General features: G+C 37.7%; 1 protein-coding gene across 4 annotated transcripts in view; it reads right to left on the bottom strand.

Moving 5' to 3' along the window:
* The window catches only part of PARD3B (par-3 family cell polarity regulator beta), a 423,552-nt gene that overhangs the window by 375,743 nt on the left and 22,953 nt on the right, over positions 1 to 24,856 (bottom strand). For all 4 annotated transcript variants that reach the window (XM_074145663.1, XM_074145666.1, XM_074145665.1 and 1 more), the window contains exon 2: positions 19,762 to 19,863. In XM_074145663.1, the coding sequence (XP_074001764.1) occupies positions 19,762 to 19,863 (102 nt within the window). The remainder of the gene's footprint in view (positions 1 to 19,761; positions 19,864 to 24,856) is intronic.

Genomic DNA, 24,856 nt, shown 5'->3' with positions numbered 1-24,856 from the left:
TCCCAGTGGCACTAGGCATTGCAATCTCCACAGCACCTTCATGGAACAGATACTGAAGGAAGAGGCAGGCTGGGGTAAGGGAAGACTCTAACACTAACACAGCTCCATGAAATCCTACAGATCCTTTGCGCAAGACATTTAACAGTATATTACTGTGTGTCAGTAACAGAGACTCAAATAGCATGGCTTACCACACCACTAGATAATCCATTCTCTAGGCTAAAGGTGTGCAAGATCCAGTTGGCCTGCTTCTAAAGTCAAGCTCTCTTGGGAGCAAGCTACAAGCCCACTCTTTGGCCAGGTAACTGAAGTCTACAAAGCAGTGGCTCCTATACAGTCTCCTGCCTGTATACGATTCCCCTTTCCTCAGCTCTCTGCAAGGTGGGCTGTCTCATGGCTTCTGTTGCATAAACATTTTCCTCCCTGCTTTACAAGGTCAGCAACTTGGCCACTCCAGGACAATTGATACCCGATGCCATTATTTCTTGAGCACATACCTATCACAGTGCTGAGTTTGCCAAAGTCGGAAACACATCAGTCAGTGTGTAGTACCTGTTTAACATTTGTTAGCAGAATATGAACCTGGAGCCTCCCTTTCCTATCAGCAGTGCCCCCACGCATAATGGGAGAGGACTCTGGCACGCAGACCCACAGCCCGGCAGTTGTGTTTGTGGCCAACCTTCTCCATGCACAGTAAATTTTGCTATTACAAGCACTTCTGAACTGGCTGTGGCCATTTTCATATACTGTTTGCCTTTTGCAATTGATTCAGCTCTACACCTACAGTCATCCATAAAGCACAGGTGATGAGGTTTAATAAATCTGTTGTTTATGAAGTGCCAAAAAAAATATATATATTTAAGATGTTCCTTATGTGCTCCAGTACTTTGCCAAAATAAAGCAATCTCAGCTTGGATAAGCAGTTGTTTGCCACCCTGACAGAGCCTCTCAGACTTTGTGTTAGACTTTATTAAAGAAATTGTCTTGTCTGCAATACGTTCATCAAACCAACTACGCTGTATCTATTTTTCCTGGCAAGACAGCAGCTGGAAAACAAGGGAGTTAACATAATAAAAATAATAGGAATAAGGAATGTGGTTTGCACATTTGGGAGTTCTCTGGAAAGCATGATTCAAAGGGATTTAGCAATGGTAACAGACCACTCAAAGAGACTAGAGCTTCTCCATGCTAGTAGTTCATATCATAAGGATCATCTCATCTTTTAGCCTTTAGCTGCATAAAAGAGCAGAAAGTAGGTATATGATGCAATTAGTATCATTTATAGTGTTAATATGATAAACAGAAGTACAATGCATACAGGTCTGAAGGTAGTACTAAAACGCGTAGGGGTAAGTCTGTGTGCAAATGCACACACACACAGAATGACACACACACAACACAGAAAATGGTTAGAGGCCAGAGCAGAGGGAAGCTCTCTGGCGAGTGATCCAAGGAGTTTAGCCCATTGAGCTTCTCCAGAAGTTCAGAGCTGAGGACATTAACAAACATTTTCTCAGAAGAAAATTTTAGACAACACTTGCTTATCAAACAAGAATCAACACTGAAAGCTGACATGGGACACATGCAAGTGACAGTAAAGTAACCCATTTTGAAAAGTGGCAATAACGTGCCCTTTGCCCAGATTAACACACCCTTTTCCAAGGCATAAAATAAGAATTGCCTGGTACTACATACTTAACAATATGGAAAGGGGTGCAGGGCTGGGAAGGTGGAACTGGAAAGCAAGTTCTTTTTTGTAAGATTATGATGTAGAGACTGAACACACTAAAATCATTCCAAATCGCAAACCATTGTTCCCTAGGCCAGCTAAATAAGTGTTACTACTCACTCACATAATGCAGCAGTGGTCTGGGGTTTTTGCTTGGGGCTTTTTGTTGTTGGTTTATTTTTCCCTCTCTCCAAAAAGTAAGAGCTCTAAAACCACAGATGTTACAATGAAGCCAGTAAGAGGCAGCTTCTCAGAAGAGTCAAGACTAGCCAGAACTACAGGAAAACAGAACAGGAATTAGTAATTTAAAGGGGAGATAGGACATCGGGGAAGCCAGCTGTGTATTATCAGTCCATAGGCTGGTTTTCTAGTTATAGACACACACACACAGAAAAAAAAAAAAAAAAAAAAAAGGTTGTCTGGTGGGGTTTTTTTGGTTGATTGGTTTTGGTGGGGTTTTTTTTGTTTGTTTGGGTTTCTTTGGTGTTTTGTTATATTTTTAAGAGGGTCAGGAGATTGCTTACTCTCTCTTTTACCTTAAATACATCTTTTTACCTAACACCTCAAACAGCTTTGTGCTAACTTCTCAAAATTTATTGGCAATGAAGAGTATCCCGTTTCATTACACTCTAGCTATCCTAGATCTGATACTGTCTGCACTTATGTCAATCACTTTTCAAACACTGAGTCATCCCTCATAAGAACAACAAAAACCTTAGATTCCTGTGCCTAACCCAAGAAAAACTAAGAGACAAAGATCTGCTTTCATCTTTAAATGGTAGGGATGTTCCACTCACTACCGTCTCCACACAAGGCAAAGTTCTGTATCTTCTTACTAATTTCCCATAGGAAGTACATTAAATTGTTCAGATATGTGTCAGAACGAGCAGTATTTAGCCTTCCTTGTAGGAGGCCCCCATTAGAACTACAGGTCTGATTCTAATCAAGTCCTCAGGGTTCACTATACCAGGCTGTCAGGTCACGCTGTACTATATTAGTGTTCCTGCTTCCTTAAACTGAAAAGCATCAGTTTCCAGTCACACGTAACACCTAATCTTTCAGAACAGGTTTAAGCATATGAAGATCATTCTAGTGCTAAAAGTGTTTGCTAGAGATTTTAAAATTACACCTTCTGTCAAGTGAAAGTACTTCTAGAAGTCTATATACGCTAGACTATCCATCAGCTGGGTAGCAAGTGGAAGTCACAGCATCGCCAGCCATTAAGGCTGCCTGAAACCTCACAGCTTCAAAAAATAAAACACCATTAAGAACAGCTGCTTATTTCTTTGATAGGTTTCAACTGCCTGGGACAAGGGTCTGGGGTTTTGTGAGGTTTTTGTTGTTATTTTTTTAATATCTAAACGCATCTCAAGCTGATTTTTTGTTGGGTTTTTTTGGTAGTGTTTTAAACAAACTGGTTCAACTGACTCAGAATATCTCACCTAAACAGTTCAGACAAAAAGATGAAAATAAATTAAAAAGAAGGAATGAGAGCTAGGTCAGACAGGAAGAGTAACATGCAGTCCTGACAATTAAAGATAGCAAGCAACAAAACATGAAGATCACAGGGGGCTAAAAGACGCTTTTGTTTTTCTTGGCAGATAAGTAATCTAGTATTCTTTTCAAATATTTCCACTTTCAGAACAGTATATTAGAAATAAATAGCTCATAACCTTTAATAGATTGTTTTTTTCCAGTTAATGGAAGACACATTATTGACTGTATCCGATACAGACAAAAATCCAACTATTTTCCACTACTTGAAATTGTACTGCAGAATATACTCAGACAACTACGTCAGTGTTTCTAATGTGTTCACAGTATAATTCTGGGTTGGTTTTTTTTGTTTGTTTCTTAAGAGTAAGGAACATACTGGGGAAAAAGCCAAGTACTGGAGGTGCCAATAACACCTACCGTTAACAATGCAATCAAATGTTAACACAAGGTAAAGATATTTCAAATGCTGCTTGTTATTTTTCCTCAGTTCTACCTTACACAATTTGAAGATATTTCAAGAATGTTTAAATTCTCAGCTATCCTCCACAAGAGTGGCTAGTGTTACTAATTAAAGAGCCAACAGAAAAAGGGATAATTGGAAGATTTATGTGCTTTACATGTTTGAGACAATTTTAAAAGGGACTGAATTACACCTTTTACTAAATTTTACTTTTAAATTAATAAATAGGTCAGAAAAAACACTTCTCCACATCTCCAGATTTCCAAGAGTTTCACAGCATCTGTTTTTCTCAGTATTAATATGAGAACACAGGCGTACATCTAAGACTAAATTATGAGCCATATTTTGGCTACCAGGAGGATGGACATAGTCATTCTCACTTCTCCTCTTCTGCTGTGAGGTTACCAGTCAGGTACATCCACTACAACATTTGTGCACATTCACTTTCAAGCCCTGCTCTACTACCAGAATATAATTAAAGCAGACAAGCAAGCAAACTCGCAAACACCTTACAGCTAGTGCTTATAATGATCCAGATCATTCTGAACCTTTTGACATAACTCTCCCAACGCCTGCTGACAGATATGTACAATTTTGTTTTTTGAAACAGCCATTGATCAATTAAGTATCACAGCACAAGGATACTCGTTTCAGTCAGCCTACAATCTCTACTTACAGCTCTTTACTACTTTTAAAACCTCCAAACTGTAGGATTATTCATATCCTCATTATTTTTAATGAAGAAAAGCTGGGGTTCCAAATGCTGCAATTATCAGGTTTCCTTTCCTATATGTGGCCAATCATCAAGTTTTCTAAACTTTGAAGTGACATGTCTAATCAGCATAGTTACAAAACCCTTTATGCTGCACCAAAATCCTCTTCCAGACAATTTTTTCTTGTCCAAGGAGGTAAAAACAAACCCTTCTGCAGTATTTTTGCCATCCTGAATAAGAGCTTGTTCATTTCCAATCTCCGTTTACATGAAGCAGTATATAATTTTTTTTTAAAAAAAGCCCACACACCTCTCCTAAAACCTAATCTCATTTAAGAGCTGTAGCTGTGAGGCAGGACAAGAGGAGCTCATCCTACGGGCACCTTCTCCCAAGGGGAGCAGAAAGGACTCCAACACTAGCAAGCTAGGTACAGGAGTGACACTGCAGTGTAGGAAGGTGCATAGAGTGGTATAGGATAGTTCTTAGAAATCTTAACATATAGTAAATACTTACTCACATATTCCCTGCCCGCAACAAACAAATGGAATTTCTTTGAATAGAGGATGGTGATAAAAATTAGACCATGAAATGGCAGCAAAATCTGAAACATGAGTTACTACAGCAAAGAGGCCCAGTTCAATAAAGAAGGGCAGCGAAAGGAGTGAGAGATGGTCCTCATTTCCCAAGGACATTTTTTTATCCCATTCTGGTGTATTATTGCCTAGTAACACACAATTTGAAACTAATGTTCTTCCTGTAGTGGTTGCAAGCAAAGAATAGAAGCCTCAACTCCTTATATACCACAGTAGCATGACCTCTTCATGACCACCACCAGCACCACTACCTTCCCCCTACCCAGAACAACTGCTGCTTCTCACCTCTTTTGGCAGGCACACAGCCCACAAAATGAATTACTTTGGGAAACTGTTCCAGGTAACTAACAAAGTTTTATGTGTGTCAGACTGGTTTAAATGCAGATCACTTCCTGTACAGTTCAAAGGGCAAGAGGACTGGGTGGAGACAAGCAACACCCTCTCTTTTGAAAGCAAATGAACACTTCAGCCAGCTCAAGGCTGCCAGGAAACTACAGCCAAAGCAAAACTAAGCCTAAGAAACATTCATCGTTTTTCAGAGGCTATACTGGAAGCAGAGCCTTCATACAGTGAAGTAAAAGCCCCCTTGCAAGAGATACAAGCAACCTGCTGGGCTATATAAGCAGAGCTGTACACAAGTGCTGCCATCTTCTCTTTCACATGGGAAGCCAGGACAACATTCTAAAATGGTTATAGGGAAACAAGAACATGAACTACCCATCTAAGACAGTAAAGAGACCATATATAGTTACAAGTCCTTTGCTATACCTCAAGCCAGCTTTCTTGATGGCTGGAAGGAACAGGGAAGGTTCCTGAAGAAGTGTTCTGAACAGAAAAAAGCCATATCTTTGTACACTTTCATCTTCACAAAAGCAAAAAAATACCGGGACGGGGAGGAGGGGGGAAAGAGATGAAAAAAAAAAAAAGCTTTTGGTGAAGTACACTTCATATTTGATTTCTTAGAACTTTTCCACTTTGTGTTTATACATGAGACTCAACAGAATTCTAGCTATGAAAGTATTACTCAAATTGTCATTAAGTGGATGCTGCTACTATACAGAGTAAAAAAACATAGAAGCTGTCATCTAAAAGGAGAAATTAAAGTTCTTCACCCCTTTATTCATCAGTTAGTACAACCAGTTCGCAGGGAGGGGGGACAGAAATAAGAACTACTGTTACAAGGATTATAAATAAGGCCAGTGGGTAGTTTAAGCTTCATATAGATCTGATAAACTTGAAACTAAATACACCACACATGGTGATCAAAGCTCCTCACATAATATATTTCATACCTACCTTCAGCAGTTCAGCTTCAGCGCTGCAAAGGTACAGGACACTTAGCTCCTGTGGCTGTATTGTTTGTTCATCTCACTATCATTATTCTATACTGAGCTATAGGAACTTCTTGATCATACAGATTTTTTCCTTACAGCTTTGGTTGCTATGGAGTAGATATTAGATATAAATGAAAGTTTGGAAAAACCTTCCTTAAAGGCTGAACATAAAACGATGTAAGAAGAAACATGCCATCTAAGAAAAACTTTTCAGAAGTGTTAATATAAAATGCATTAGCACCATATGAAAGACTCCTCAGATTTTAAACATGTAAAACATTAAGATCAGGAAAATCTCAGTACTCCGAAATTCAGTTCTTTGATTTCGTATCAGTCAGTAATCTGTGTAGGCCCAGGAAGGCAAGCAATCATAACTTGAAAGTGCCACTAATATGACCTGGGTCAAGCTAAACCTGGCAGTTTAAGCTTAGGACCTCAATCAACAGCAAATGATGACATTTCTTTAGCAAAAGAAGATCAACTCTTCATCTTCTCTAATGGAGGTTCTTCCAAGAAAATGATTAGCAACTTGATTGCATTAACTTGATTGCAAGATCTACCATAGTGTATTTTATTATCCTCTTGAGAATTATACCTTAAAAGTTAAAAAAAAAAATCCCTGTAAGAAGTGTACCTTTTTAAAAAAAAAAAAACCACACTAATTACTATAATTACTGTAGCCTGCTGAATAATCATGTAAGAGTAAAACCTGAGTTCATCAAAGAGTTATTTTATTTGGAAAAGCAAGGAAGACATGAAGTTGTTTTGTTAAAAAGAGAACAATCACAAAAAACCCCATAGATTTAAAACAGGCCACTTTTAATTAATAAATCACATACCACATGAAAAAAATACAACTTCGCAAAAACAGTGGTATACGACCATGCACTATTTTTATGCTAGGAAGCCACATAATGCACATCTGCATACTTAATTGACTAGCTCTTCATGGATTTTTATCTTAAGTTTTGACTACTTCTTGTCTTCAACTCAATTTTCAAAACGCAACAGAAAAAGCACCCACAAGCAAAGCCTCCAACCCAGCTGAAGTGTACATACATCAACTTCAGTAACTTTAAAACATTCTTTTTTAGAATTACCCTTTGCCATCTGTTGTTTAAAACTGACATTCCTTGTCATTCTTCTAACACAAAATAAATGTATTTTAAACATACGGGAAACAAAGGGTATTTTTCATTCCTGAAGATTCAACTATAGTTATCAAGCATTTCTTTACCAGACATTTTGTTCCTACAGTTTCTTCTGGCACAGGAAGCCAGGGTAACATCAACTGAGAAGCCTTGAACTGAACAACCTAGAGGCAGCCTACAAGCCTTGAATTTTTTCCTCCAGTTCTAGCATTCGCTCCCAAAGAAGGAGTAGTATAGGACAACCTCTCAGAAGTCTGCATTTCTCTGCTGCAGCTGCTCTCTGGCAACAGAGCCTGACCTAAAGTAACAGCAGAGAGCAGTGAAGTCTACAGCTGCAATCATAGTGCACAGCCTGGTCTTTCTCCGCAAACTCAGACTTCTGATACCCAGAAAGGTGTGTCCTCACTGTGACAACTCAGGTTGTCCACTACTGGACCAGCTGTTTCCAAGACAGGATGCTTCCTTCTCCACTGCAGTCCCTGCCTTTGGCACAAGCAATGGCAAGTGTGCTCTAAAATAATTTGTTTATAGCTCTTTTGCTCTTCAGATCACTTCTTTTAAACTTGTCCAAAACGGTTTTAACAACAGATAAATTTCAGTGATCCCTCAGATTCAGGCATCCCATGTTGATTCTCAAATCTGAGTGATTTGCAGAATCTCTCTTATTTTCAGATAACATGGTGAAATTCTGAAAGCTGCAAACCCTTCAAACCCGAGGAAAATATTGTTGACTTTCCTTCTTTTAAATAGCCAACTTTCAGTGATATGAATAGGCAGTTCTTCCACTAAAAAGTAAGAGTGTGGGCATGAGGTAAACCCCAATAGAAAAAAAATGAAGACAGTCAGAGATATGGATATAAAATAAAGGATGGATAATAAAATAAGAAGCATTATCCCCTATTCAACAGCAAAAATGAACTTAAGGAAGTATCTGGCATCTTTTTGTGATTAGTAAGATTTACCACACAAATGCAAAGTTAAGATAATCTTTATAAACTTCGGGGCACAAGTCCCCCCCTGAAAAAGTTCACATGTTTTTAAAAAAAGGGTTTCATATTTCTGCCTCTCAAGCATCCGTAGTAACTAATGTTGCAAAATGACCATTAACAAGACGAGTCAATAATCAATACCTTTGTCACTCATCTTCCCCTTCTTACTGTCAGCTATTCTTCCTCAACTTTGACTTCTGGATTACCTGGTTTATCTCCTAACAGGGAAAGAATCGTTGAAGACAAGGATGCAATTAATTGTCTGAATAGAGTTTGGGGTAAAAAAAGCAAGAATCAGACTAGTAGCACTACAACAGTGAGAAAAAACCTCTAACAGCATCATCAGTAAAATAATTTAAAAAAAAAAAAAAAAAAGACCAACAATGAAGGAACTGGTGCATGTGAAGCCAGCATTGAATGGATTCAGTCAAGGGCTTGTAGAAGGTGGCAGCACAACAAATACATTCTTATGCTATAAAGTTCAGAATATTTTAACATTTCATTTTTTTCTGCTAGACTCCTTGTTCGTGGATGTCATTTCTTATAACAATGTCATTTCTTGTAACATTTTCCTCAATGCACACATGTATTTAAAGATTTTTTTTTTTAATTTCATTTTTGTTTGGCTAATTAGCTGAACTGTAACTACATAGAAGTAGCATTGTATCTGGAACCTCAAATGTGCAATTGTGAATATAAGATTTTTTTTTTTTTACTGAAGTTGAACTATTGTTCCATCTGTCTTTGAAGAAAGGGAAGAAAAATAAAACCCCTGAAGATTTGAGGCTTCAGATCACTGTAACTTTATTTTTATATTAATGCCATCTTTGCAGAATGATAACAGAATGAACAACAGGAAAGCATTAATACTGAAGAGAAGCAGGTTACAAACACAGTCAGCCTTCTAGTCCTTTGCAGAAGATACTTCTAAACTCCCAAAAAGACAAAGGCACGTCCTCTTACTCATACATATTCTCTAAAGATATTTACTGGATGAAAGGTATATCAAAGGACAGAGCTGTCTCTGTCCATACAGCCTTTTGCACAAATCAGCCTCTCCACTCCACAAAGCAGGCACTAACTCACACTTACTTGGTACTTTTTGTAGAAGTCTACTTCTACAAAGCTGCCTGCCCAGCTGAAGTATGGAGCCAGCGCCCTTTCCAACCTTTTGAAATCAAACTAAGGCAAGCTGTTAGGCTCAATATTGCATATACGAGGAAGCTAGCACATAATTGGTTTAAGTGTGCATTTTTACTAGCTATTTATATGGTATTTTCCTCAAACATGTCAACTGTGCCTTAAATAAAAGAAGAGTCGATGTCTCAAACCTGCACAGTATCTCCATTACAGTACATATTACAGTATCTCTCTTACAACAGGAGAGTTCCAAAACACAAATCTCCAATTGTTTGTAACCGCTGATACATAAGTGAGATTTCTACCAGAATTCCAAAACTTCAAACAAGCTTCAACTTTCTGGAGGGAAGAGCCACAAGAATTAGAACAGACCATTACCTAGGAGCTGCGTACCTATCGGAAGCAGTGCAAGCTCACTACACTGAAACAGTTTCCCAAAACGGTACCAGGGCCAACTCCAATCCTGGGGCCAGAACACACGTTACTTCTGAAAAGAAATGAAATACCAACACAAAACCTCACCTCCTTCACCACTGTCTTACACAAAAAGGTATAACACAGCATGTAGTTATAATTTCTCATAATGAACTAGTTTTTGGAGCCCTCACTTGAAAACAGAACAAAAAGCCCCCTCTTCAACCCATCTGCAATCAAAGACAGACAAGGGAAATAATAATCCATGGCATATTATAAACCAAAGCATTTAAGAGCTCGGTTTACTTTATAGCAAGACAACCCACCAAATTATATTTCCACAGCAAGGTTACATTATTTTCACCATGCATATCACTCCCTTGGTAAACAGAAACACGTGTGTGCTTATATGCATTTAAGCACCAACACGTGTATATAGAATTCCAAGTACTTGTTACATCAAGGAAAGCCAATAAGAAGGAATAAGCATCTTCCACCAGGTTATGCTTACACAAAGAGATATCAAGCTCCTTTTCATCAGGACATTTAAACGTCCATTCAACCCACCATTTGTGACCAGATGCACTTCGAATGACCTCCCTCCCTCCATCCCTCCCATTGTTTAAGGAACAGAAACTCAAACAGCTTCAGTTGTCAGACCACCAATTAGCTACAGCACTTAGCGCTCAGATGACAAAACACATTTTCAGGTCAAGAGAAAGTGTTTGGAAAGTATTCAGCTGTACATCCATAAACACAAGTGACCCAGGTCCCAAACCTTCTGCCTGCTGTGTTTTTAAAACTCTTATTTAAAATGCCAAAATACAAATCGGAGAGTAGAGGGATCCATAGAAAATCAAATTAGAAAAGTACAAGTTTCAGATTTGCATGTATCTTACATAAAAAGGATTTTAACTCCAAAATCCCCCTGGTAGCATTTAAATAGGTAATCTTATTCCAGAACTACCAGGAATCTTATTAGTGTCACAGATCCGCTGTCACGGTTAAGTGTTTTGGTTTTTTTTTTAATCTGAGAAAAGTAATGGAATACTTATCACAAACAGTAAAACTCTGGTGGTTACAGATGTTCAGAGGAAGTTCAGAATTCACAGTTCAAATATAAACATTACACTGGAAAAACCAAAAGTTTGGAGTCCACGTGGTAAGAACCTTTATAACCCCATTTTCATTTTCATAGTAGGTAGAGCTGAAATAAGTAACCATTGTAATATGTTCCAAGACAATATCTATTTTAAGAAAAATTACATTACACAGTACTAAATATGTAAAACCTTATAATTTTTCTAGGATAAATAGGAGGTTAATTTATGCATACAGGCACTATGTTACGGCTCTAAATCTATAAAACTGAATTTTCTTTAATAAGCTAAGCAACATTTGACCAGGTGTCTGTTCTTAAAGCCATGAACTTATCTTGAAGCACACTGCTAGACCTGAAGTTTATTACAAGAATGTTTCCAGTAACCAGAAGCACATGATAGTGTAATTGCACACCCCGGAATGTAATACCACACTTTTAAAATGGTTATTTTAATGATTACGCTAATGAGTTCTGAACTTCCAACCTATGTGCATACAGTTTCATAATTACACAGCTTGAAACCCTCATCAGCAAATCCAAATGCTCCTGAAATCCAAATCATTTTATAATCTTGAATAATGCATGGCACCTCTGCAGCAAGAAATTAAAACAAATTTCATAAAAATGCAAAGCTTCATAATCTGTATTCTAAAAGAAACTGCATTACCAAAATAAAGTGTTGCTTAGTAAGTACTAATGATGGTGATTTTTTTTTCCGCCTTCCCTCTGGTACTCACAGTTCAGATCCCACTTCAAAAATAAACAGACTAACTCCTATCAAAATACCCTTTCAGATATATATGGTGGCTCACAGCATACCCTACTACACAAGAGTGAAATCAGACATCTGTTTCCTAAACAAGCATTGGCTCAAAATGGCATAAAACCTTTTCTTCCTGAAAAGTGTGAAAACATATTTTTTAAAAATAGGCTGCAGTTTGACTGGCTTTCATACTATTTCATCAATAGCAGAAACAAATTTCCAGTTCCAAATTTAGTTCATCAGAAGACCAGCAAATCAAGATCTACAGTTTTTCCAGGAGAAAGCCCCTCACATCCCCAGTGCCTTTGTTTGTTTTTAAACTACAAGTAAAGCCTAGATAAACTCAGAGGTTTTTATCAAGCATCGGCACTATCTTTTTAAACAAACTAAAAAGCCTGTGACTTAAGATGATGGGGAAAGCCATCATCACAGTCAATGCAAAACGACAGATATTGTTTGATTGATTTTCTTGTGTCTCGCATCTCCATATTTTAAGGTCCTGAAAAGGATAAAGTCAATTTTTAAAATATGCCATTTCTAATACTTCCCTTCCTTGTAGACACGTGATGCATAGCTAATTACCAGACACCTAAAGAATACTTATCCCTTGATAGAACAGAAGTTACATGGAGGTTTTATTCACAGAAGTGTTTTTTCTTCCTATCTTCATCACCCAGACCAGGCTAAGAATATTTAAGTAAACAAAGACTGTTAGCAGTAACAATTTCATATCCCAATAACTTTGATTATGTGAAATTACAACTGAAGCCTATTACAAATCATTTATACAAGGCAGAAACAAAATACTCTGAATCTAACAGATAAGAACCCTATATCATGCCTTTGGAGGTTGTAATCATGCTATTCAGAATAAAAGTCAAATCTATTTTAATTTTTAACAACTTAGAATTTGAAAGATGAATTAATTTAGTTATCCTTTTTGTTAATCAAATTTTAAGATTTCTGCTCATCTGTACGATCTCATTACTGTAACCACAAAATATGAATGCAAAACCAGAAGCAGTAAGGTAGATATTTGTCTCCGTGATGTGATTCTTCACATATTCTGGCAGAGATATTAACCACAGCCTGAAAATTATACTTAGAAAAAGGCATTAAAGCCAAATGAAAGAACAACAGCCCTTGCATACCAGTTTTGACAAAGTTCTGCAACTTCATTTTTCCCAATTTGAACATACCAAGCTTTTGATCTACTAATCCTTATTTTACCTCATTAGGAACCAAGGAACTAAACATAAGAATTGGCTCCTCTTTCAAACAAGGCATTCAAACTCAGAGAATTGTAACCAAGGCTCTGCCACAAGCGCTAAGTATCAAAAGTTTGAAGCATGTATTTGCTGCAACCAGTTTAACAGTCTATGAAAGCACACACATTAAAACAATAACTTGGCCATGGTATTAATCAACTAAATGTCACAAAACATTATGTGTCAACAAAACCCTAGTCCAGAGCAAAATTCACCACCTTATAAAAAAAAAAGCTATGATTATTTTTATTTGATGCATGCCACCTTTGCTGCAGATTTTATAAAAGACACAAAGCATTTGAGTTACAATACACCAATTTGGACTATCCTATGTCCATTGTACACTTAAAACATTATCCCCACACTACAAGAAACTAATATCATTAATGGGCTTTCTTTGCTACCAGACATCTCTCACATACTTATTCTTTATATTGAGAGGATTTTTTTTTTTAAACTTCTCCAGGGAAAAGCTGACTAATATGCAACAACTTGTAGAGCAGCCTCCGTAAAAAGCCATTGCAGCATGTACTTCAATAGGTAAAAATTCTCAGCTGTAACTAAGTCTTATATATCTTGCTTTTTTTTTTCCTAAACAAGAGTAATATACTGTTGTAGAACAAATTGAAGAAAAACTCCATTCTACATTCCAGTTATCAGAAAGTTACAAAACCCTAGAGAAAATACTAGAAAGCTCAATTACACAGAAATCCAGAGTTTGAACCACATTTATCTAACTTAAGTATGCATTACTTGCATGGAACATGTATCTTGGAATCAAACCATACGGCAAAAAAAGCATGGTAAAGACCTGTAAAGCATGACTAAGGCTGTGCTGACCCACTGGAAAGTAATTTAAACAAAGCAACTTTAAGGCCTCTGCCACTATTAACAGGGGAAGTTTTTAAAGCAGCAATGCTCTAACTCCCCATTAAGAGAAATTCCCTCAGAATTCCACAGTTCCCTGTTTATTCTTTAAACTATTGAGATACTTCCTGCCCACTTGCCTTCTTATTTCAACGTCATTTTATCATTTTTCAGCCTGCTTGTATAAATAATTTTCCTTATCACCTCAGCTACTCTTCCCCCACATCTTCTCTACTTACCTAAAGGTTACTTTAGTTCTGATTTCTTTCTCCATTTCATGAGGAATTTGATGGTTGGAGGGAACAGAAACTCTTCAAAGGTAGAATTACTTCAATATAACTTTATTTAAATAAACATTGCACAGTAGAGCGTGCCATCACTTTTACTGCCAGAGTAATAACCCTTCAGGTCTACAGAGCCAAACCCAGGTCAGAAAAAAACTTCTGTATAAGTGCTATATCCAGCCAGCCTGCACTCCCAGTGACTAAACCTGCCTGGAAACAATGGAAAAGTTCAGAATCCGCTGACAGAAAACATGCCTGTCAGGTACTTGGAGAGACATTTCCTTTGTACAATTACATCAATCTTGAAGTTTATATCCACCTCTGAATCCAAATGTTTTCGTCATTTTGCTGAAACAAATGCTCCAAACCAGCCTCATACTCACAATACCGTCACTGAAACTAAAAATACTTGCCAACAACTCTGTCTGAAGTAAGCTTTAGGAGAGTTAGAATCCTCTACAAAAAGAACTTCAGCCAGTCAGCTTCTTATCAGGAGCATGGACAGGCCCAATAACCATTTTGAACACCCAGCAGATGATCTCTCTAGCATTTGGAGACCTTCCAGGAGACATGTTTTCTCAGTATTGCATTTCTGCTGGTAGTGAACTGAGAAGGAAGAAATCATTGATTTTGCTATTTAATATTTCATTAAAAGCTTAGCCAAAATAAGTATCTGAACTACACTTAATTGATACCATTTACTTGATATCATCATTAGAAACACTTAAATGACAATTACAGTCCCTACAAATCTTGAAAATGTCACTGCTTCAGCATTTTATTGATGTTGCTCTGTGTCCCTCAAAAGCTTCTGTTGCTGTTAAAAAACACAAGGCACACATGTTCAGCAAAGGAGATATCCAAGCAAAAACTATTTCTAAGACCATATTGGCACACTGCTATTTCAGTATCAGCGCAACGTCCGTCACAGTTATATACCGTTTTTCCTTCCACTCCTTAAAAAAAAAAACAACAAAACAAAAAAAACAATGCCTAAACCAAACAACCACGCACAAGTAAACCAGAAAACACCCCCATGGTATACTTAAAGCAGTTGCACTGCTAACAAACAAGTCTCTGGAGAAGTTAAACCTACATCACCTTCTAGGAAGACAAGCCTAGATCTTTTGCCAGCAGCACTGATAAGGAAATAGTGTCTTTACATAAATATTCAACAGCTTTGTTGGCCAAATTGCAGATACCGCATTTTCAAGCATAATCATACCAAAGAAGGACACACAAAAAAAGCCAGCACCCTGACAGAAGACCATCATCCTCTAGTTCAGAAGGGCTCTACTGATAAAAGCATGCCAGTAAGCATGTTTTGTTTGTACTTGATCCTATCAAAATGTGGATATACATGTTAGGTTAAATAGAAACTTTATTTTCCCTGTAGACCTTTTATATGTACTTTTATATGTTTAAAAGTATATGTACTTTTATATGTACAGAATTGTACATATAAATAAGGTACAGAATTGTACATTAATAACAGTTAACTGTTATTAACAGTTTAAACTTTCTTCCTATAAGCTAAGCAAGTTTTAACTTATCAACACAGGGCTTTTTAGTCTCCCCAGGTGTTTACGAGTATTTGAAAACATGACTCCATACAAAAGTCAGAGGGCAACCTAGATGGGTAAGTTAAATTCATGCATTTAAGATGTGCCAAGCACAGGCTCAATGCATGCAACGATACAAACAGAAACGTTTTATACTCAATTTTTGCATAGTGTAGGAATTTTCTTAGGGCATTTTCCTCCTCGAGGAAAAAAGTAATTTCTAGTGAGAGATCTGTTAAGAACTGCATACAAAAAGGTCTCCATTTATAGCTTCTATGTATTAAAAGCAGACAATTTAAATATCATGTTTTTACTCAAATGACAAAATTTGGGGTTTTGAATTAATTAGATCTATCAGTCAGAGTAATCAAGACATGAACCACTTGCTAGATAACTCAGTGAAAACTGATTTTAAAACTATTCAACACTAGCTTTGACATCTAATTCAGGCCACAGACTATTGCTGAGGTAGCAGCAGGAAGGGGGGCTCCCACCATAAAGAACTTCCAAAGCATTTTCACATGACACGTTACCAAGCACATATAATACTAATTTAGATCTGTTTTATATGCAAGTAGAACAAGCCACCCTCTCCAACACGCATAACTGTGCAGTTGTCAGCAATTAATTTCACACACTGTACTGCCTATTTACTGAGTTTTGATTAGTTTTGAGTTCAAGGGGAAACCATGAAGTTAACATAAGCAGAGCTCAAAAACATTGCTGATCCCAATAATGCCAGTTATGTAACTCAGTGCCACCATTTCACAATGTTAAGAACTGACCATTACATCTTTTTGTTCCCTCTCAATCATTTACTGACCTACAGCAGCACTTTGCTGTTTACCTCAGCAGTAGCTGCGCCTCCTTAACAGTCTATTGTTAAGGACTATCAAAAGCTTTTGAAATTCCAAATAAATTACATCTGATAGTTCTCTCTGATTCACTGTTTTGTTGCTACAGTGAAAGAATTTCAATAGATTAGCAAGCACATTTTCCTTTGAAGAAACTGTGCTAATTTACTGCTATCAAATTATGATCTAGAACAGATTAACCCTTAAAAAAAAGCATCAGCTCATTTCCTCTGCCACTAAAGAGGAGCTTGATGGTCAGCAATGCCAAACACACCTTTGGTGAAAGGCACTGAGGTTAAGTGTAACACTTTTTTTTTTTTTTATAGATTGACTGATTTCATGAGAGGCTGCATTACTGTCTCAGATGCATAGGAAGGATGACAAGGACATGAGAGCAAAGCTGTGGCCTATTCATCTGTCACACGTACAGATAATTATAGTCAAAGAGAATCAGTACACAGATAAACGTACCAAAAAATTCTTTCATCTATTTAGGGACTTCAAACACCAAATTAGATATCAGGTCTATTAAAGCTAAATATTTCCTCCCCTTTTTGCATAGCTTAAAGATCCCCCAGCCTATATTCTCAGAGTGGAATAGCACTGGTGAAGGCTCAAAGGCTAACAGGCCACAATAAAACTATTAAAAATACATGTAAGGCTTTTATAGGGTTGGTTCTCTGTTATCAGATCATACCAAACCTTCTAAGTAGGTAGTATCGACTACCTACTCCTTACGACTAAGCTCCTTACACAGAGCGTGAAGGGGCTATGGCCCAACTCCACTCTCAAATGAAAGAATTATTGACTTCTCAACCAGCAGTGCCCTTAGATGATCACACGATTCTCGCCTAGTTTAATCAAAAAATCTGATTTGTCACTGCAGCTGTGGTTGTTCAGCAAGTCTTACTTACCACTGTTTCACTAGGGCCTTCTGAAGAAGAGAAGATGGCAGTGATGCATCACATGTAACTGAGACATCACAGGAAGAGAAATCAAGACATTTGCTGTATTCCTAAGGCATACCAAACCACTTCAGGGAGTAAGATCCTGGTTTCCTGGAGTTTTTCCTCAAGGTAGCCTCAGAACTACAGAGCCCCACCTAGCACTGTTAGAAGATGCTTAAACCCACAGCTGTGCGTGAACTAGAAAATTCATCACCAACACATACTCTGACAGTGACACCCACCAATAAAGTATATCAGAGGCTTTAGTAACATGTTCAGAATTGGATGATATAACAAATATTCTGCAAACTACTGCTTGTATTTACCTAGCTGTTCCTGTATCAGTACTTCAAATAGAGGAAATCCCAGGTGGACATGTTAATTTTTAACTAATGAGACCAGTAATGCATTTCCCTTTGCTGCTGTCATTTTATGACACCTTATGCTTATAGTCCTATGTTTTATACATAGCTCTGTCAATCCTCAGAATCATAGAATAGTTTGGATTGGAAGGAACCTTAAAGATCACCTTTTTTCAACCCCCCTGCCACGGGCAGGGACACCTCCCACTAGAATTGGTTGCTCAAAGCCCCATCCAGCCTGGCCTTGAACACTTTCAGGGATGGGGCATCCACAACTTCTCTGGGCAACCTGTTCCAGTGCCCCACCACCTTCATGGTAAAGAATTTCTTCCTGATATCTAGACAAAATCTACCCTCTTTCAGTTTAAATCCACTACCCCTTGTCCTATCTCTACGCTCCCTGATACAGCGCCCCTCCCCATCTTCCTGTAGGCCCCCTTCAGGTACTGGAAGGCTGCTATAAGGTCTCCCCGGAGCCTTCTCTTCTCCAGGCTGAACAAACCCAACTCTCTCAGCCTGTCTTGATAGAAGAGGTGCTCCAGCCCCCTGATCATTTTCGTGGCTGGACCCATTCTTTAGGCTCCAAACATTACTGGAAAAGAGTCTTAGGGTGTTTTAAGTACACTTTCAGCAAACATGGACAAGCAAGAAATACAAGTTTGATAACCAAACAGAACTTCATTATTTCTGAGAATTCCCACACAAAGCACCATAAAATGGGACCAAAGTACACGTTAGACAATTTTCTAAGGTACTGAGAAACAGCTTCCCATTAATCATAAGCAAAACATTGCACTTTGTATTAAGTCACTGAACAATCAATAGCATGCAAAACTACCATTTCTGTTTGCAATACTCAAAATTACTTTTGAAGCCACCAAGTATATGGCACAGTAAATATACACATCTATTTGTCTGAAAGTACAGGCATATCCCATGTTTAGATCTTCAGTTTCAAGTCACTAGCTATATTTTTTCCCCTGATTTTATGAGGAAAAAAAAGAAAGATAAAAACAAGAGTATTTTAAATTACACCACTCCTACTCTATGCTGAAATAAGCCACCACTAAGTTTCCCAAAACTAAGTTCTCCTGATAATTAAAAAGACATTAAAAGGGTCTTCTTTGCCACTACTATTTCTCTACCCAAGAAGGACATCTATCTTATTTGCATTGAAGGTTAGAGACTCACAGCTTTTGAAATTAATAATTGGCCTGCTTAGACTTTCGGTAGCAAATCACAGAAACTCCTCCTGAAATTTAACACAGCTGAAACAGCTGTTCTTGTCATCACAGGATTTGTCTGTTTATTTTGACACACATTTTCAACCATGACATTTGAATGATTCTCCAAAACTTAACTTTAACCAAAGTAAGAGATTATAAAAGATATTCTAAGTGGCGTAAAAAGAGATGTCTTGCAAAACTCATGTTCTTTCACCACTCTATTTTCATACAGCAATAAAAAGAAATACAGAACTGCTTGAAAAGGTTAAGCCCTAAATCAACTGTTAGGCTTCTCTGATGATCTTCATTGCTTTGGTCATGCTTGCCCACCTCCCTCTTCAGTTCTACTCCAGAAACAGAGCATTACAGCACCTATGGGCAGATGTGTTTACTTTAAGAATATTTAACACCCACTTCACCTGCCAGATGTCCAAGAAATGAGAAAGTAGCATTGCTTATTTGAAAAGACATAGCAAAAAGCAAAAGTAGTATTTTCAAAGCTCTACCTTGTCTTTGTCTTCCACAACATCTGCCAGCACATCATCTGGGTCCAGGATTCCTCCATCTGTATATTCCAGGTGGTGAATATTTACCCAGGAAGTTGGATCCTGTAAGACAGACACAGGACTTCTTAACCTAACCCTGCATGTTTTTAGTGCCAGCAGGCAAAGCAGCTTTGTACCCCATCTGCTTCCCACCCATTTCCCTCTTTAATCACAAGGTAGAAGCTTGAAGTCACTACCTGACACTGAAACAGAGACAGAATGAAAGCTACACACCCAGAACAAGACGCTACCTATAGAACACTAGGCAAAATATATTTAAAATGTTCATTCCCATTGCCTTATCATACACTTGAATTCTTTAACAGTTGATAGAAAATAAGGAGAAATTAAAATAAAAATATTTACAGGAAAAAAATATTTTTTTTACAATAGTTTAAAGTTGGAATATTCGGGTTATCAGCAGCACACACACGTAAACATATACATATATGTATGGACATGCACCACTTAACAGTTTGGGGGGGTATACATATATAAATATACGTATAAAAAATGCCCATCATTTCTTTCTCTGAGGACATAGGTCAGGCTATTATCACAAAAAAAAACCCAACAAATTAATAGAATAAATAAATCACAGTTTGTTTTCATAAGTAAATGCTCTCAAATGCCAATGTAAAGTTGTGTACCATATTAACAGGGATCATATTAGTTTTGAAAAACTAATGCTTTCCTCATATATTATTAACCACTTCACTTGAGTAACTGGGAGCTTCGCCATCACTCCACTTGGCTTCATGGTCAAAGGCTCAGGGTACACTGCTCAACAGCAAATTCTCCCTGACATGAAATACATATCAGGGAGCAGACACATAGCCTGCAACACTGTCCCCAAACCGTAACAGCTGCCTATGTACACATAACTTCCAAGGGGGATAGGCTAAGTGGTAGTCATGTTTGAACTGCCTTAGTTAACATTTGAACATTCATCCCGTTAGGGCTAGCTAGCGTGATCTAACAAACACATGGCAGCTCATCACGTCACAGCAACATGTTTGAGTACTCTATGGTATCAGCATTGATAAGTATGGAATTGGCACATCTTCTACAGCACACTGAAGAAAAGAAAACATGCTTAGTTAAGATCACAAAGCATATTTGAGTCCTCCACAAAATATTATGGAGGCTGGCCAGAATAAGCTAAAATTAAGGGTCAGGAAACTGGCGTGCACAGACGTAGCTTTGAGAAAGGTTTCAGAAGGGGACAAAGAAAGAAGAGCTCTGCTGATGTGCAATATGCAATACCAATGATTCCATTTATATTATGTCTATATCTCCAATCCCTTCTTCCTTGTCAAGGAAGATCTAAATAGATCACAGTCCTCAGAAGCAAAGTGAAGCACAACAGACACACTATACAAACTAGCAAGTTCCTTAACTCTAGTGTCGATATTCCCCATGTAACGAAGTCCCTGAGAAGTAGGGATATTCCACTCCAAATTTATTTGCAGGCTTTCTGTAACTTTGGCCACCAGGTGACGCAGACAGCAGATAATTCAGGACAATATCATCATAGGTATAGACAAGGATCAATTGGATAGACTTCTATTTTACTGTATCGTCAATAGGCAGCAGTCAAAAAAACAAACCAACCAAAAAAAACTCACACCACAACAACCCCAGCATTACCAACACGTCAGTCCATTATGCCACTACCAACTTTGCTGGTGAACTTTAAACAAAATGTTTTTCCAATTCTGACCCATCTAACTTCCATAGTTCAGTTTCAGTTCTTCCGCTGACACATACTTGTTTGAACTGTGATAGCACTAGTTTTCTTCATAGTAGCCTGCACAGTGCTGTGTTTTGGATTTGTGACTGTAACAGTGTTGATAACACAAGGATGTTTTGTTGTCACTGAATAGTGCTTACATAGCATCAAAGGCTTCCCCATTTCTCACACTGCCCTACTAGTCAGTAGGCTGGGGATGCACAAGAAGCTGGGACAGGACACAGCTGGGTGGGCTGCCCCCCAACTGACCAAAGGGATATTCCGTACCCGTAACACTGTGCTCAGCAATAGAAGCTGGGGGAAGGAGGGGCGGAGTTGTGTGCACAGCTTTTGTTTTACCTATTAAACTTAAACCTTACACTGTCTTTATCTCAGCCCATCAGTTTTCTCTCTTGTACACTTACGATTCCCCTCCCCAGCCCACTGGGCAAGCAGTGAGCGAAGCTTAGCTGCCTTCGGTTAACCCACAGCCTTTTTACCCCCCTGCACTTGTCTGAAGTTTAAGTATACCTAAGGCACAGTATGGCTGAATGACAACCACCCAATAAAGCATAAAAGTATCTCTATTTGTAACACATCAATCGGATCTGCAATTTACCTCTAACTACAGTTATTTCATTTCACACTGAAACCACCCTTTTGTGAAATAGCAAGTGTTTGCTCATTCTGGGTATCAGGTGTTCAAAATTACAAAATTTAAGAAAATCAATTAACATGCTTTTGTCTCTGCAAAGTGATGAAGTGTAGAGAACTATTACAGCTCAAAGCTCTATTCTAAAGCCCATGATTTAAGTATTTTTACCATAAGCACAAAATTCTAAGATGAAAAGGCAGAGAGGAAACATAGCGAGCAACGAGCGAGCATGTTAACTTACGTCAAACAATTTACCTAATGCAGAAACCTTGTGAAAGAGTGTCACTTGACCCTAGCAATAAACTTACAAAATACGATTCTCTCAAACTGGAATGCATCAGTAGCTACAGTTGTTCCTCCTGAACCTTTTAACTAATGCAATCACAGGAGTGATTTCCATAGTTAGTAACACTAAAACAGCATACTTGAAAACCACACCTCTTAATTAGACAAACTTCTGTGGCTAACATCTTTGTCTGAAGATATACTAAAACCTGTTACAGGTATTATGTTGTTTAAGTGTCCAGTAGACAGGATACAATTGATGTGAAAAAAAAATAAACAGCTAGTTGGACTATTTTGCTCTCAATGTTCGCTTCTATTTGTGATTCAGTAGCTGCACCAACCCAGATGTGTCACTGAAAAAGAAACAAAGGAGTGTAAAATCTCAACTGTCCCAGAAGAATGCAGCAAGTTGGCAGGAAACAAGCTCAAAAAACAGTTTAGGGTAAACTACAATAAGCTTAACAAATTCTTAACCTTCCTTGTACTTTGGCCTACAACAAATACAGTAACTTAATGGTTTTGTTATTGGCCATATCAAGATAAAGCAGTCTCAAAGTCAGTCTGAGAAAACCAAAGATGCCATTCCTCTCCAATCTTTTGGAGCAAGTGCAGCACACCTTAGATTCTTTAAAAGGAATAAATGACAATTCACACTGAAATACAAGAACTGAAACAGAACAAGACTCACATAATTTCCTTAGCAGAAAAATACTTCTTGACAGTTTAGGCACTGCTCCCACACAAACTATGACCTTTTGATCCCAAGGACTCCCCGGTTACAGTAACCACCAGAGACTACAACAAGATTGAACACTTGCTGTTTCAGAAATACAAATGTGAAACTGGCTTCCATTAACCAGAACTTCATCCCTGAAAGTTAAAAAAAAAAACAAAAAAAACAAAAAACAACTACTAAGGTAGTTCACAGAGAGAGATGGTTTTTAGAGACATGTTTGATGAAGCAAATACTGCTAGATAGTCTAGGTGGAGGAAATTCCCTCTGCATAGTAACAGAAGTAACAACAGTTCATCTGACCAGCAAAATCACTCACCCATTCAAAGTCAGAGAACACTTGCTGTTCTTTGGATGAACTCCAAACACTGCCATGCACAGGATACAAAGTGTCTACATAAAAAAAAAACCTAAAATCTATATAGCAATTTCTTCTGTGCTTCTTTACTCCCACTAAGAGTCCAGTCAGCTTCAATAAATAAAACACCAATATTTTAGCTAACTCACCATATAGAACAAGCCACTAACTACCAGCAGATGTAAGAGTTGATGATCTTAAGTCCCAAATACCATTTCATCCACATGACAAGTAGGGGATAGGACAGTAACAGGAGAAAAAAGAATGTACATGCACGCACATACACAGACTCACATTTTCCACATTATTTAGAGCTCAAAAGGAGTGGAATAGGTCTGAAAAAAACCCCAAAACTGTGGTACATCCAAGATCGAGTAATCATCAGAGAAATTGAAAATTTCCTTAGAAAGGGATGTTCTTACTTTTAAGTTTCTTATGTTTTAGTAAGATACGACAAAGAGCATCAAGAACACTTCAGATTTCCATATATTCTAAAGCAACCAGTCAGGAGACCGCATTTCCAAAGTAACAGAGTAACTTTATAAAATATATCACTGGAGTTCTTGCAAAACAGACAGCTTTTCTGTTCTACAGTCTTTTCTGAAAGGTTGTAAAGGGAAGTCAGAACTCAGTAACACCAGTAACAGAAGAAGTGGTAGGCTGTTGCAATGTTACACATGTGAAGGGTTGATTCCAGCTTGCATATGTTTGCTTCAATGAAATAACACTTCTTACCTGTTTAAAGTAGAAAATGCCAGATTTTTAAGTTTATAAACAATACAGGATAAGATTACACTTATCCCATTTTTGCTAAGGGAAGGGGTTAATTAAGGGCATATTTATTGAGAAGGCACTTGCTGAGAAAAAAAAGGTTTAAGAATTCCATTGTAAAATGCTATAACAACCTTTTTTTTTTTTTTTTTTAAAAAAAGAAAGGTTTAGTCTTCTAGTTTGCAAGACTGAAGTCCTCTTATAATGAGTGACAGTGTCTAGAATCATTCCTCCCAATATCTTCTTAACTGCCATCACTGGAAGTTCACACGCTCAAGAAGAAAGATTTAGCTATGAAAAACAAAAGAATGAGTCTCTTGTAAAAATAAAACACTAATGGCAGCCTGGAAGCTCTGGGAAGCATTCAAGTACAGTTACCGTCTTCTATCTGTGCTCCTAAATGCTCTCCTGCTAGCAGGGTCATTTAGGAGAAAACATATCTACAGGTTTTTCTCAAAACTGTTCCAAAAAAAATCCTAACAGCATAAGTGGAGAGAAGTTCTCTTCCGGCATGGCATAACA

Source organism: Numenius arquata, chromosome 3 (genome assembly GCF_964106895.1).
Source record: "Numenius arquata chromosome 3, bNumArq3.hap1.1, whole genome shotgun sequence".
Classification (NCBI taxonomy): Eukaryota; Metazoa; Chordata; class Aves; order Charadriiformes; family Scolopacidae; genus Numenius; species Numenius arquata.
The sequence above is the reverse complement of the archived record's forward strand: the minus strand, read 5'-3'. Positions and strand labels throughout refer to the sequence as shown.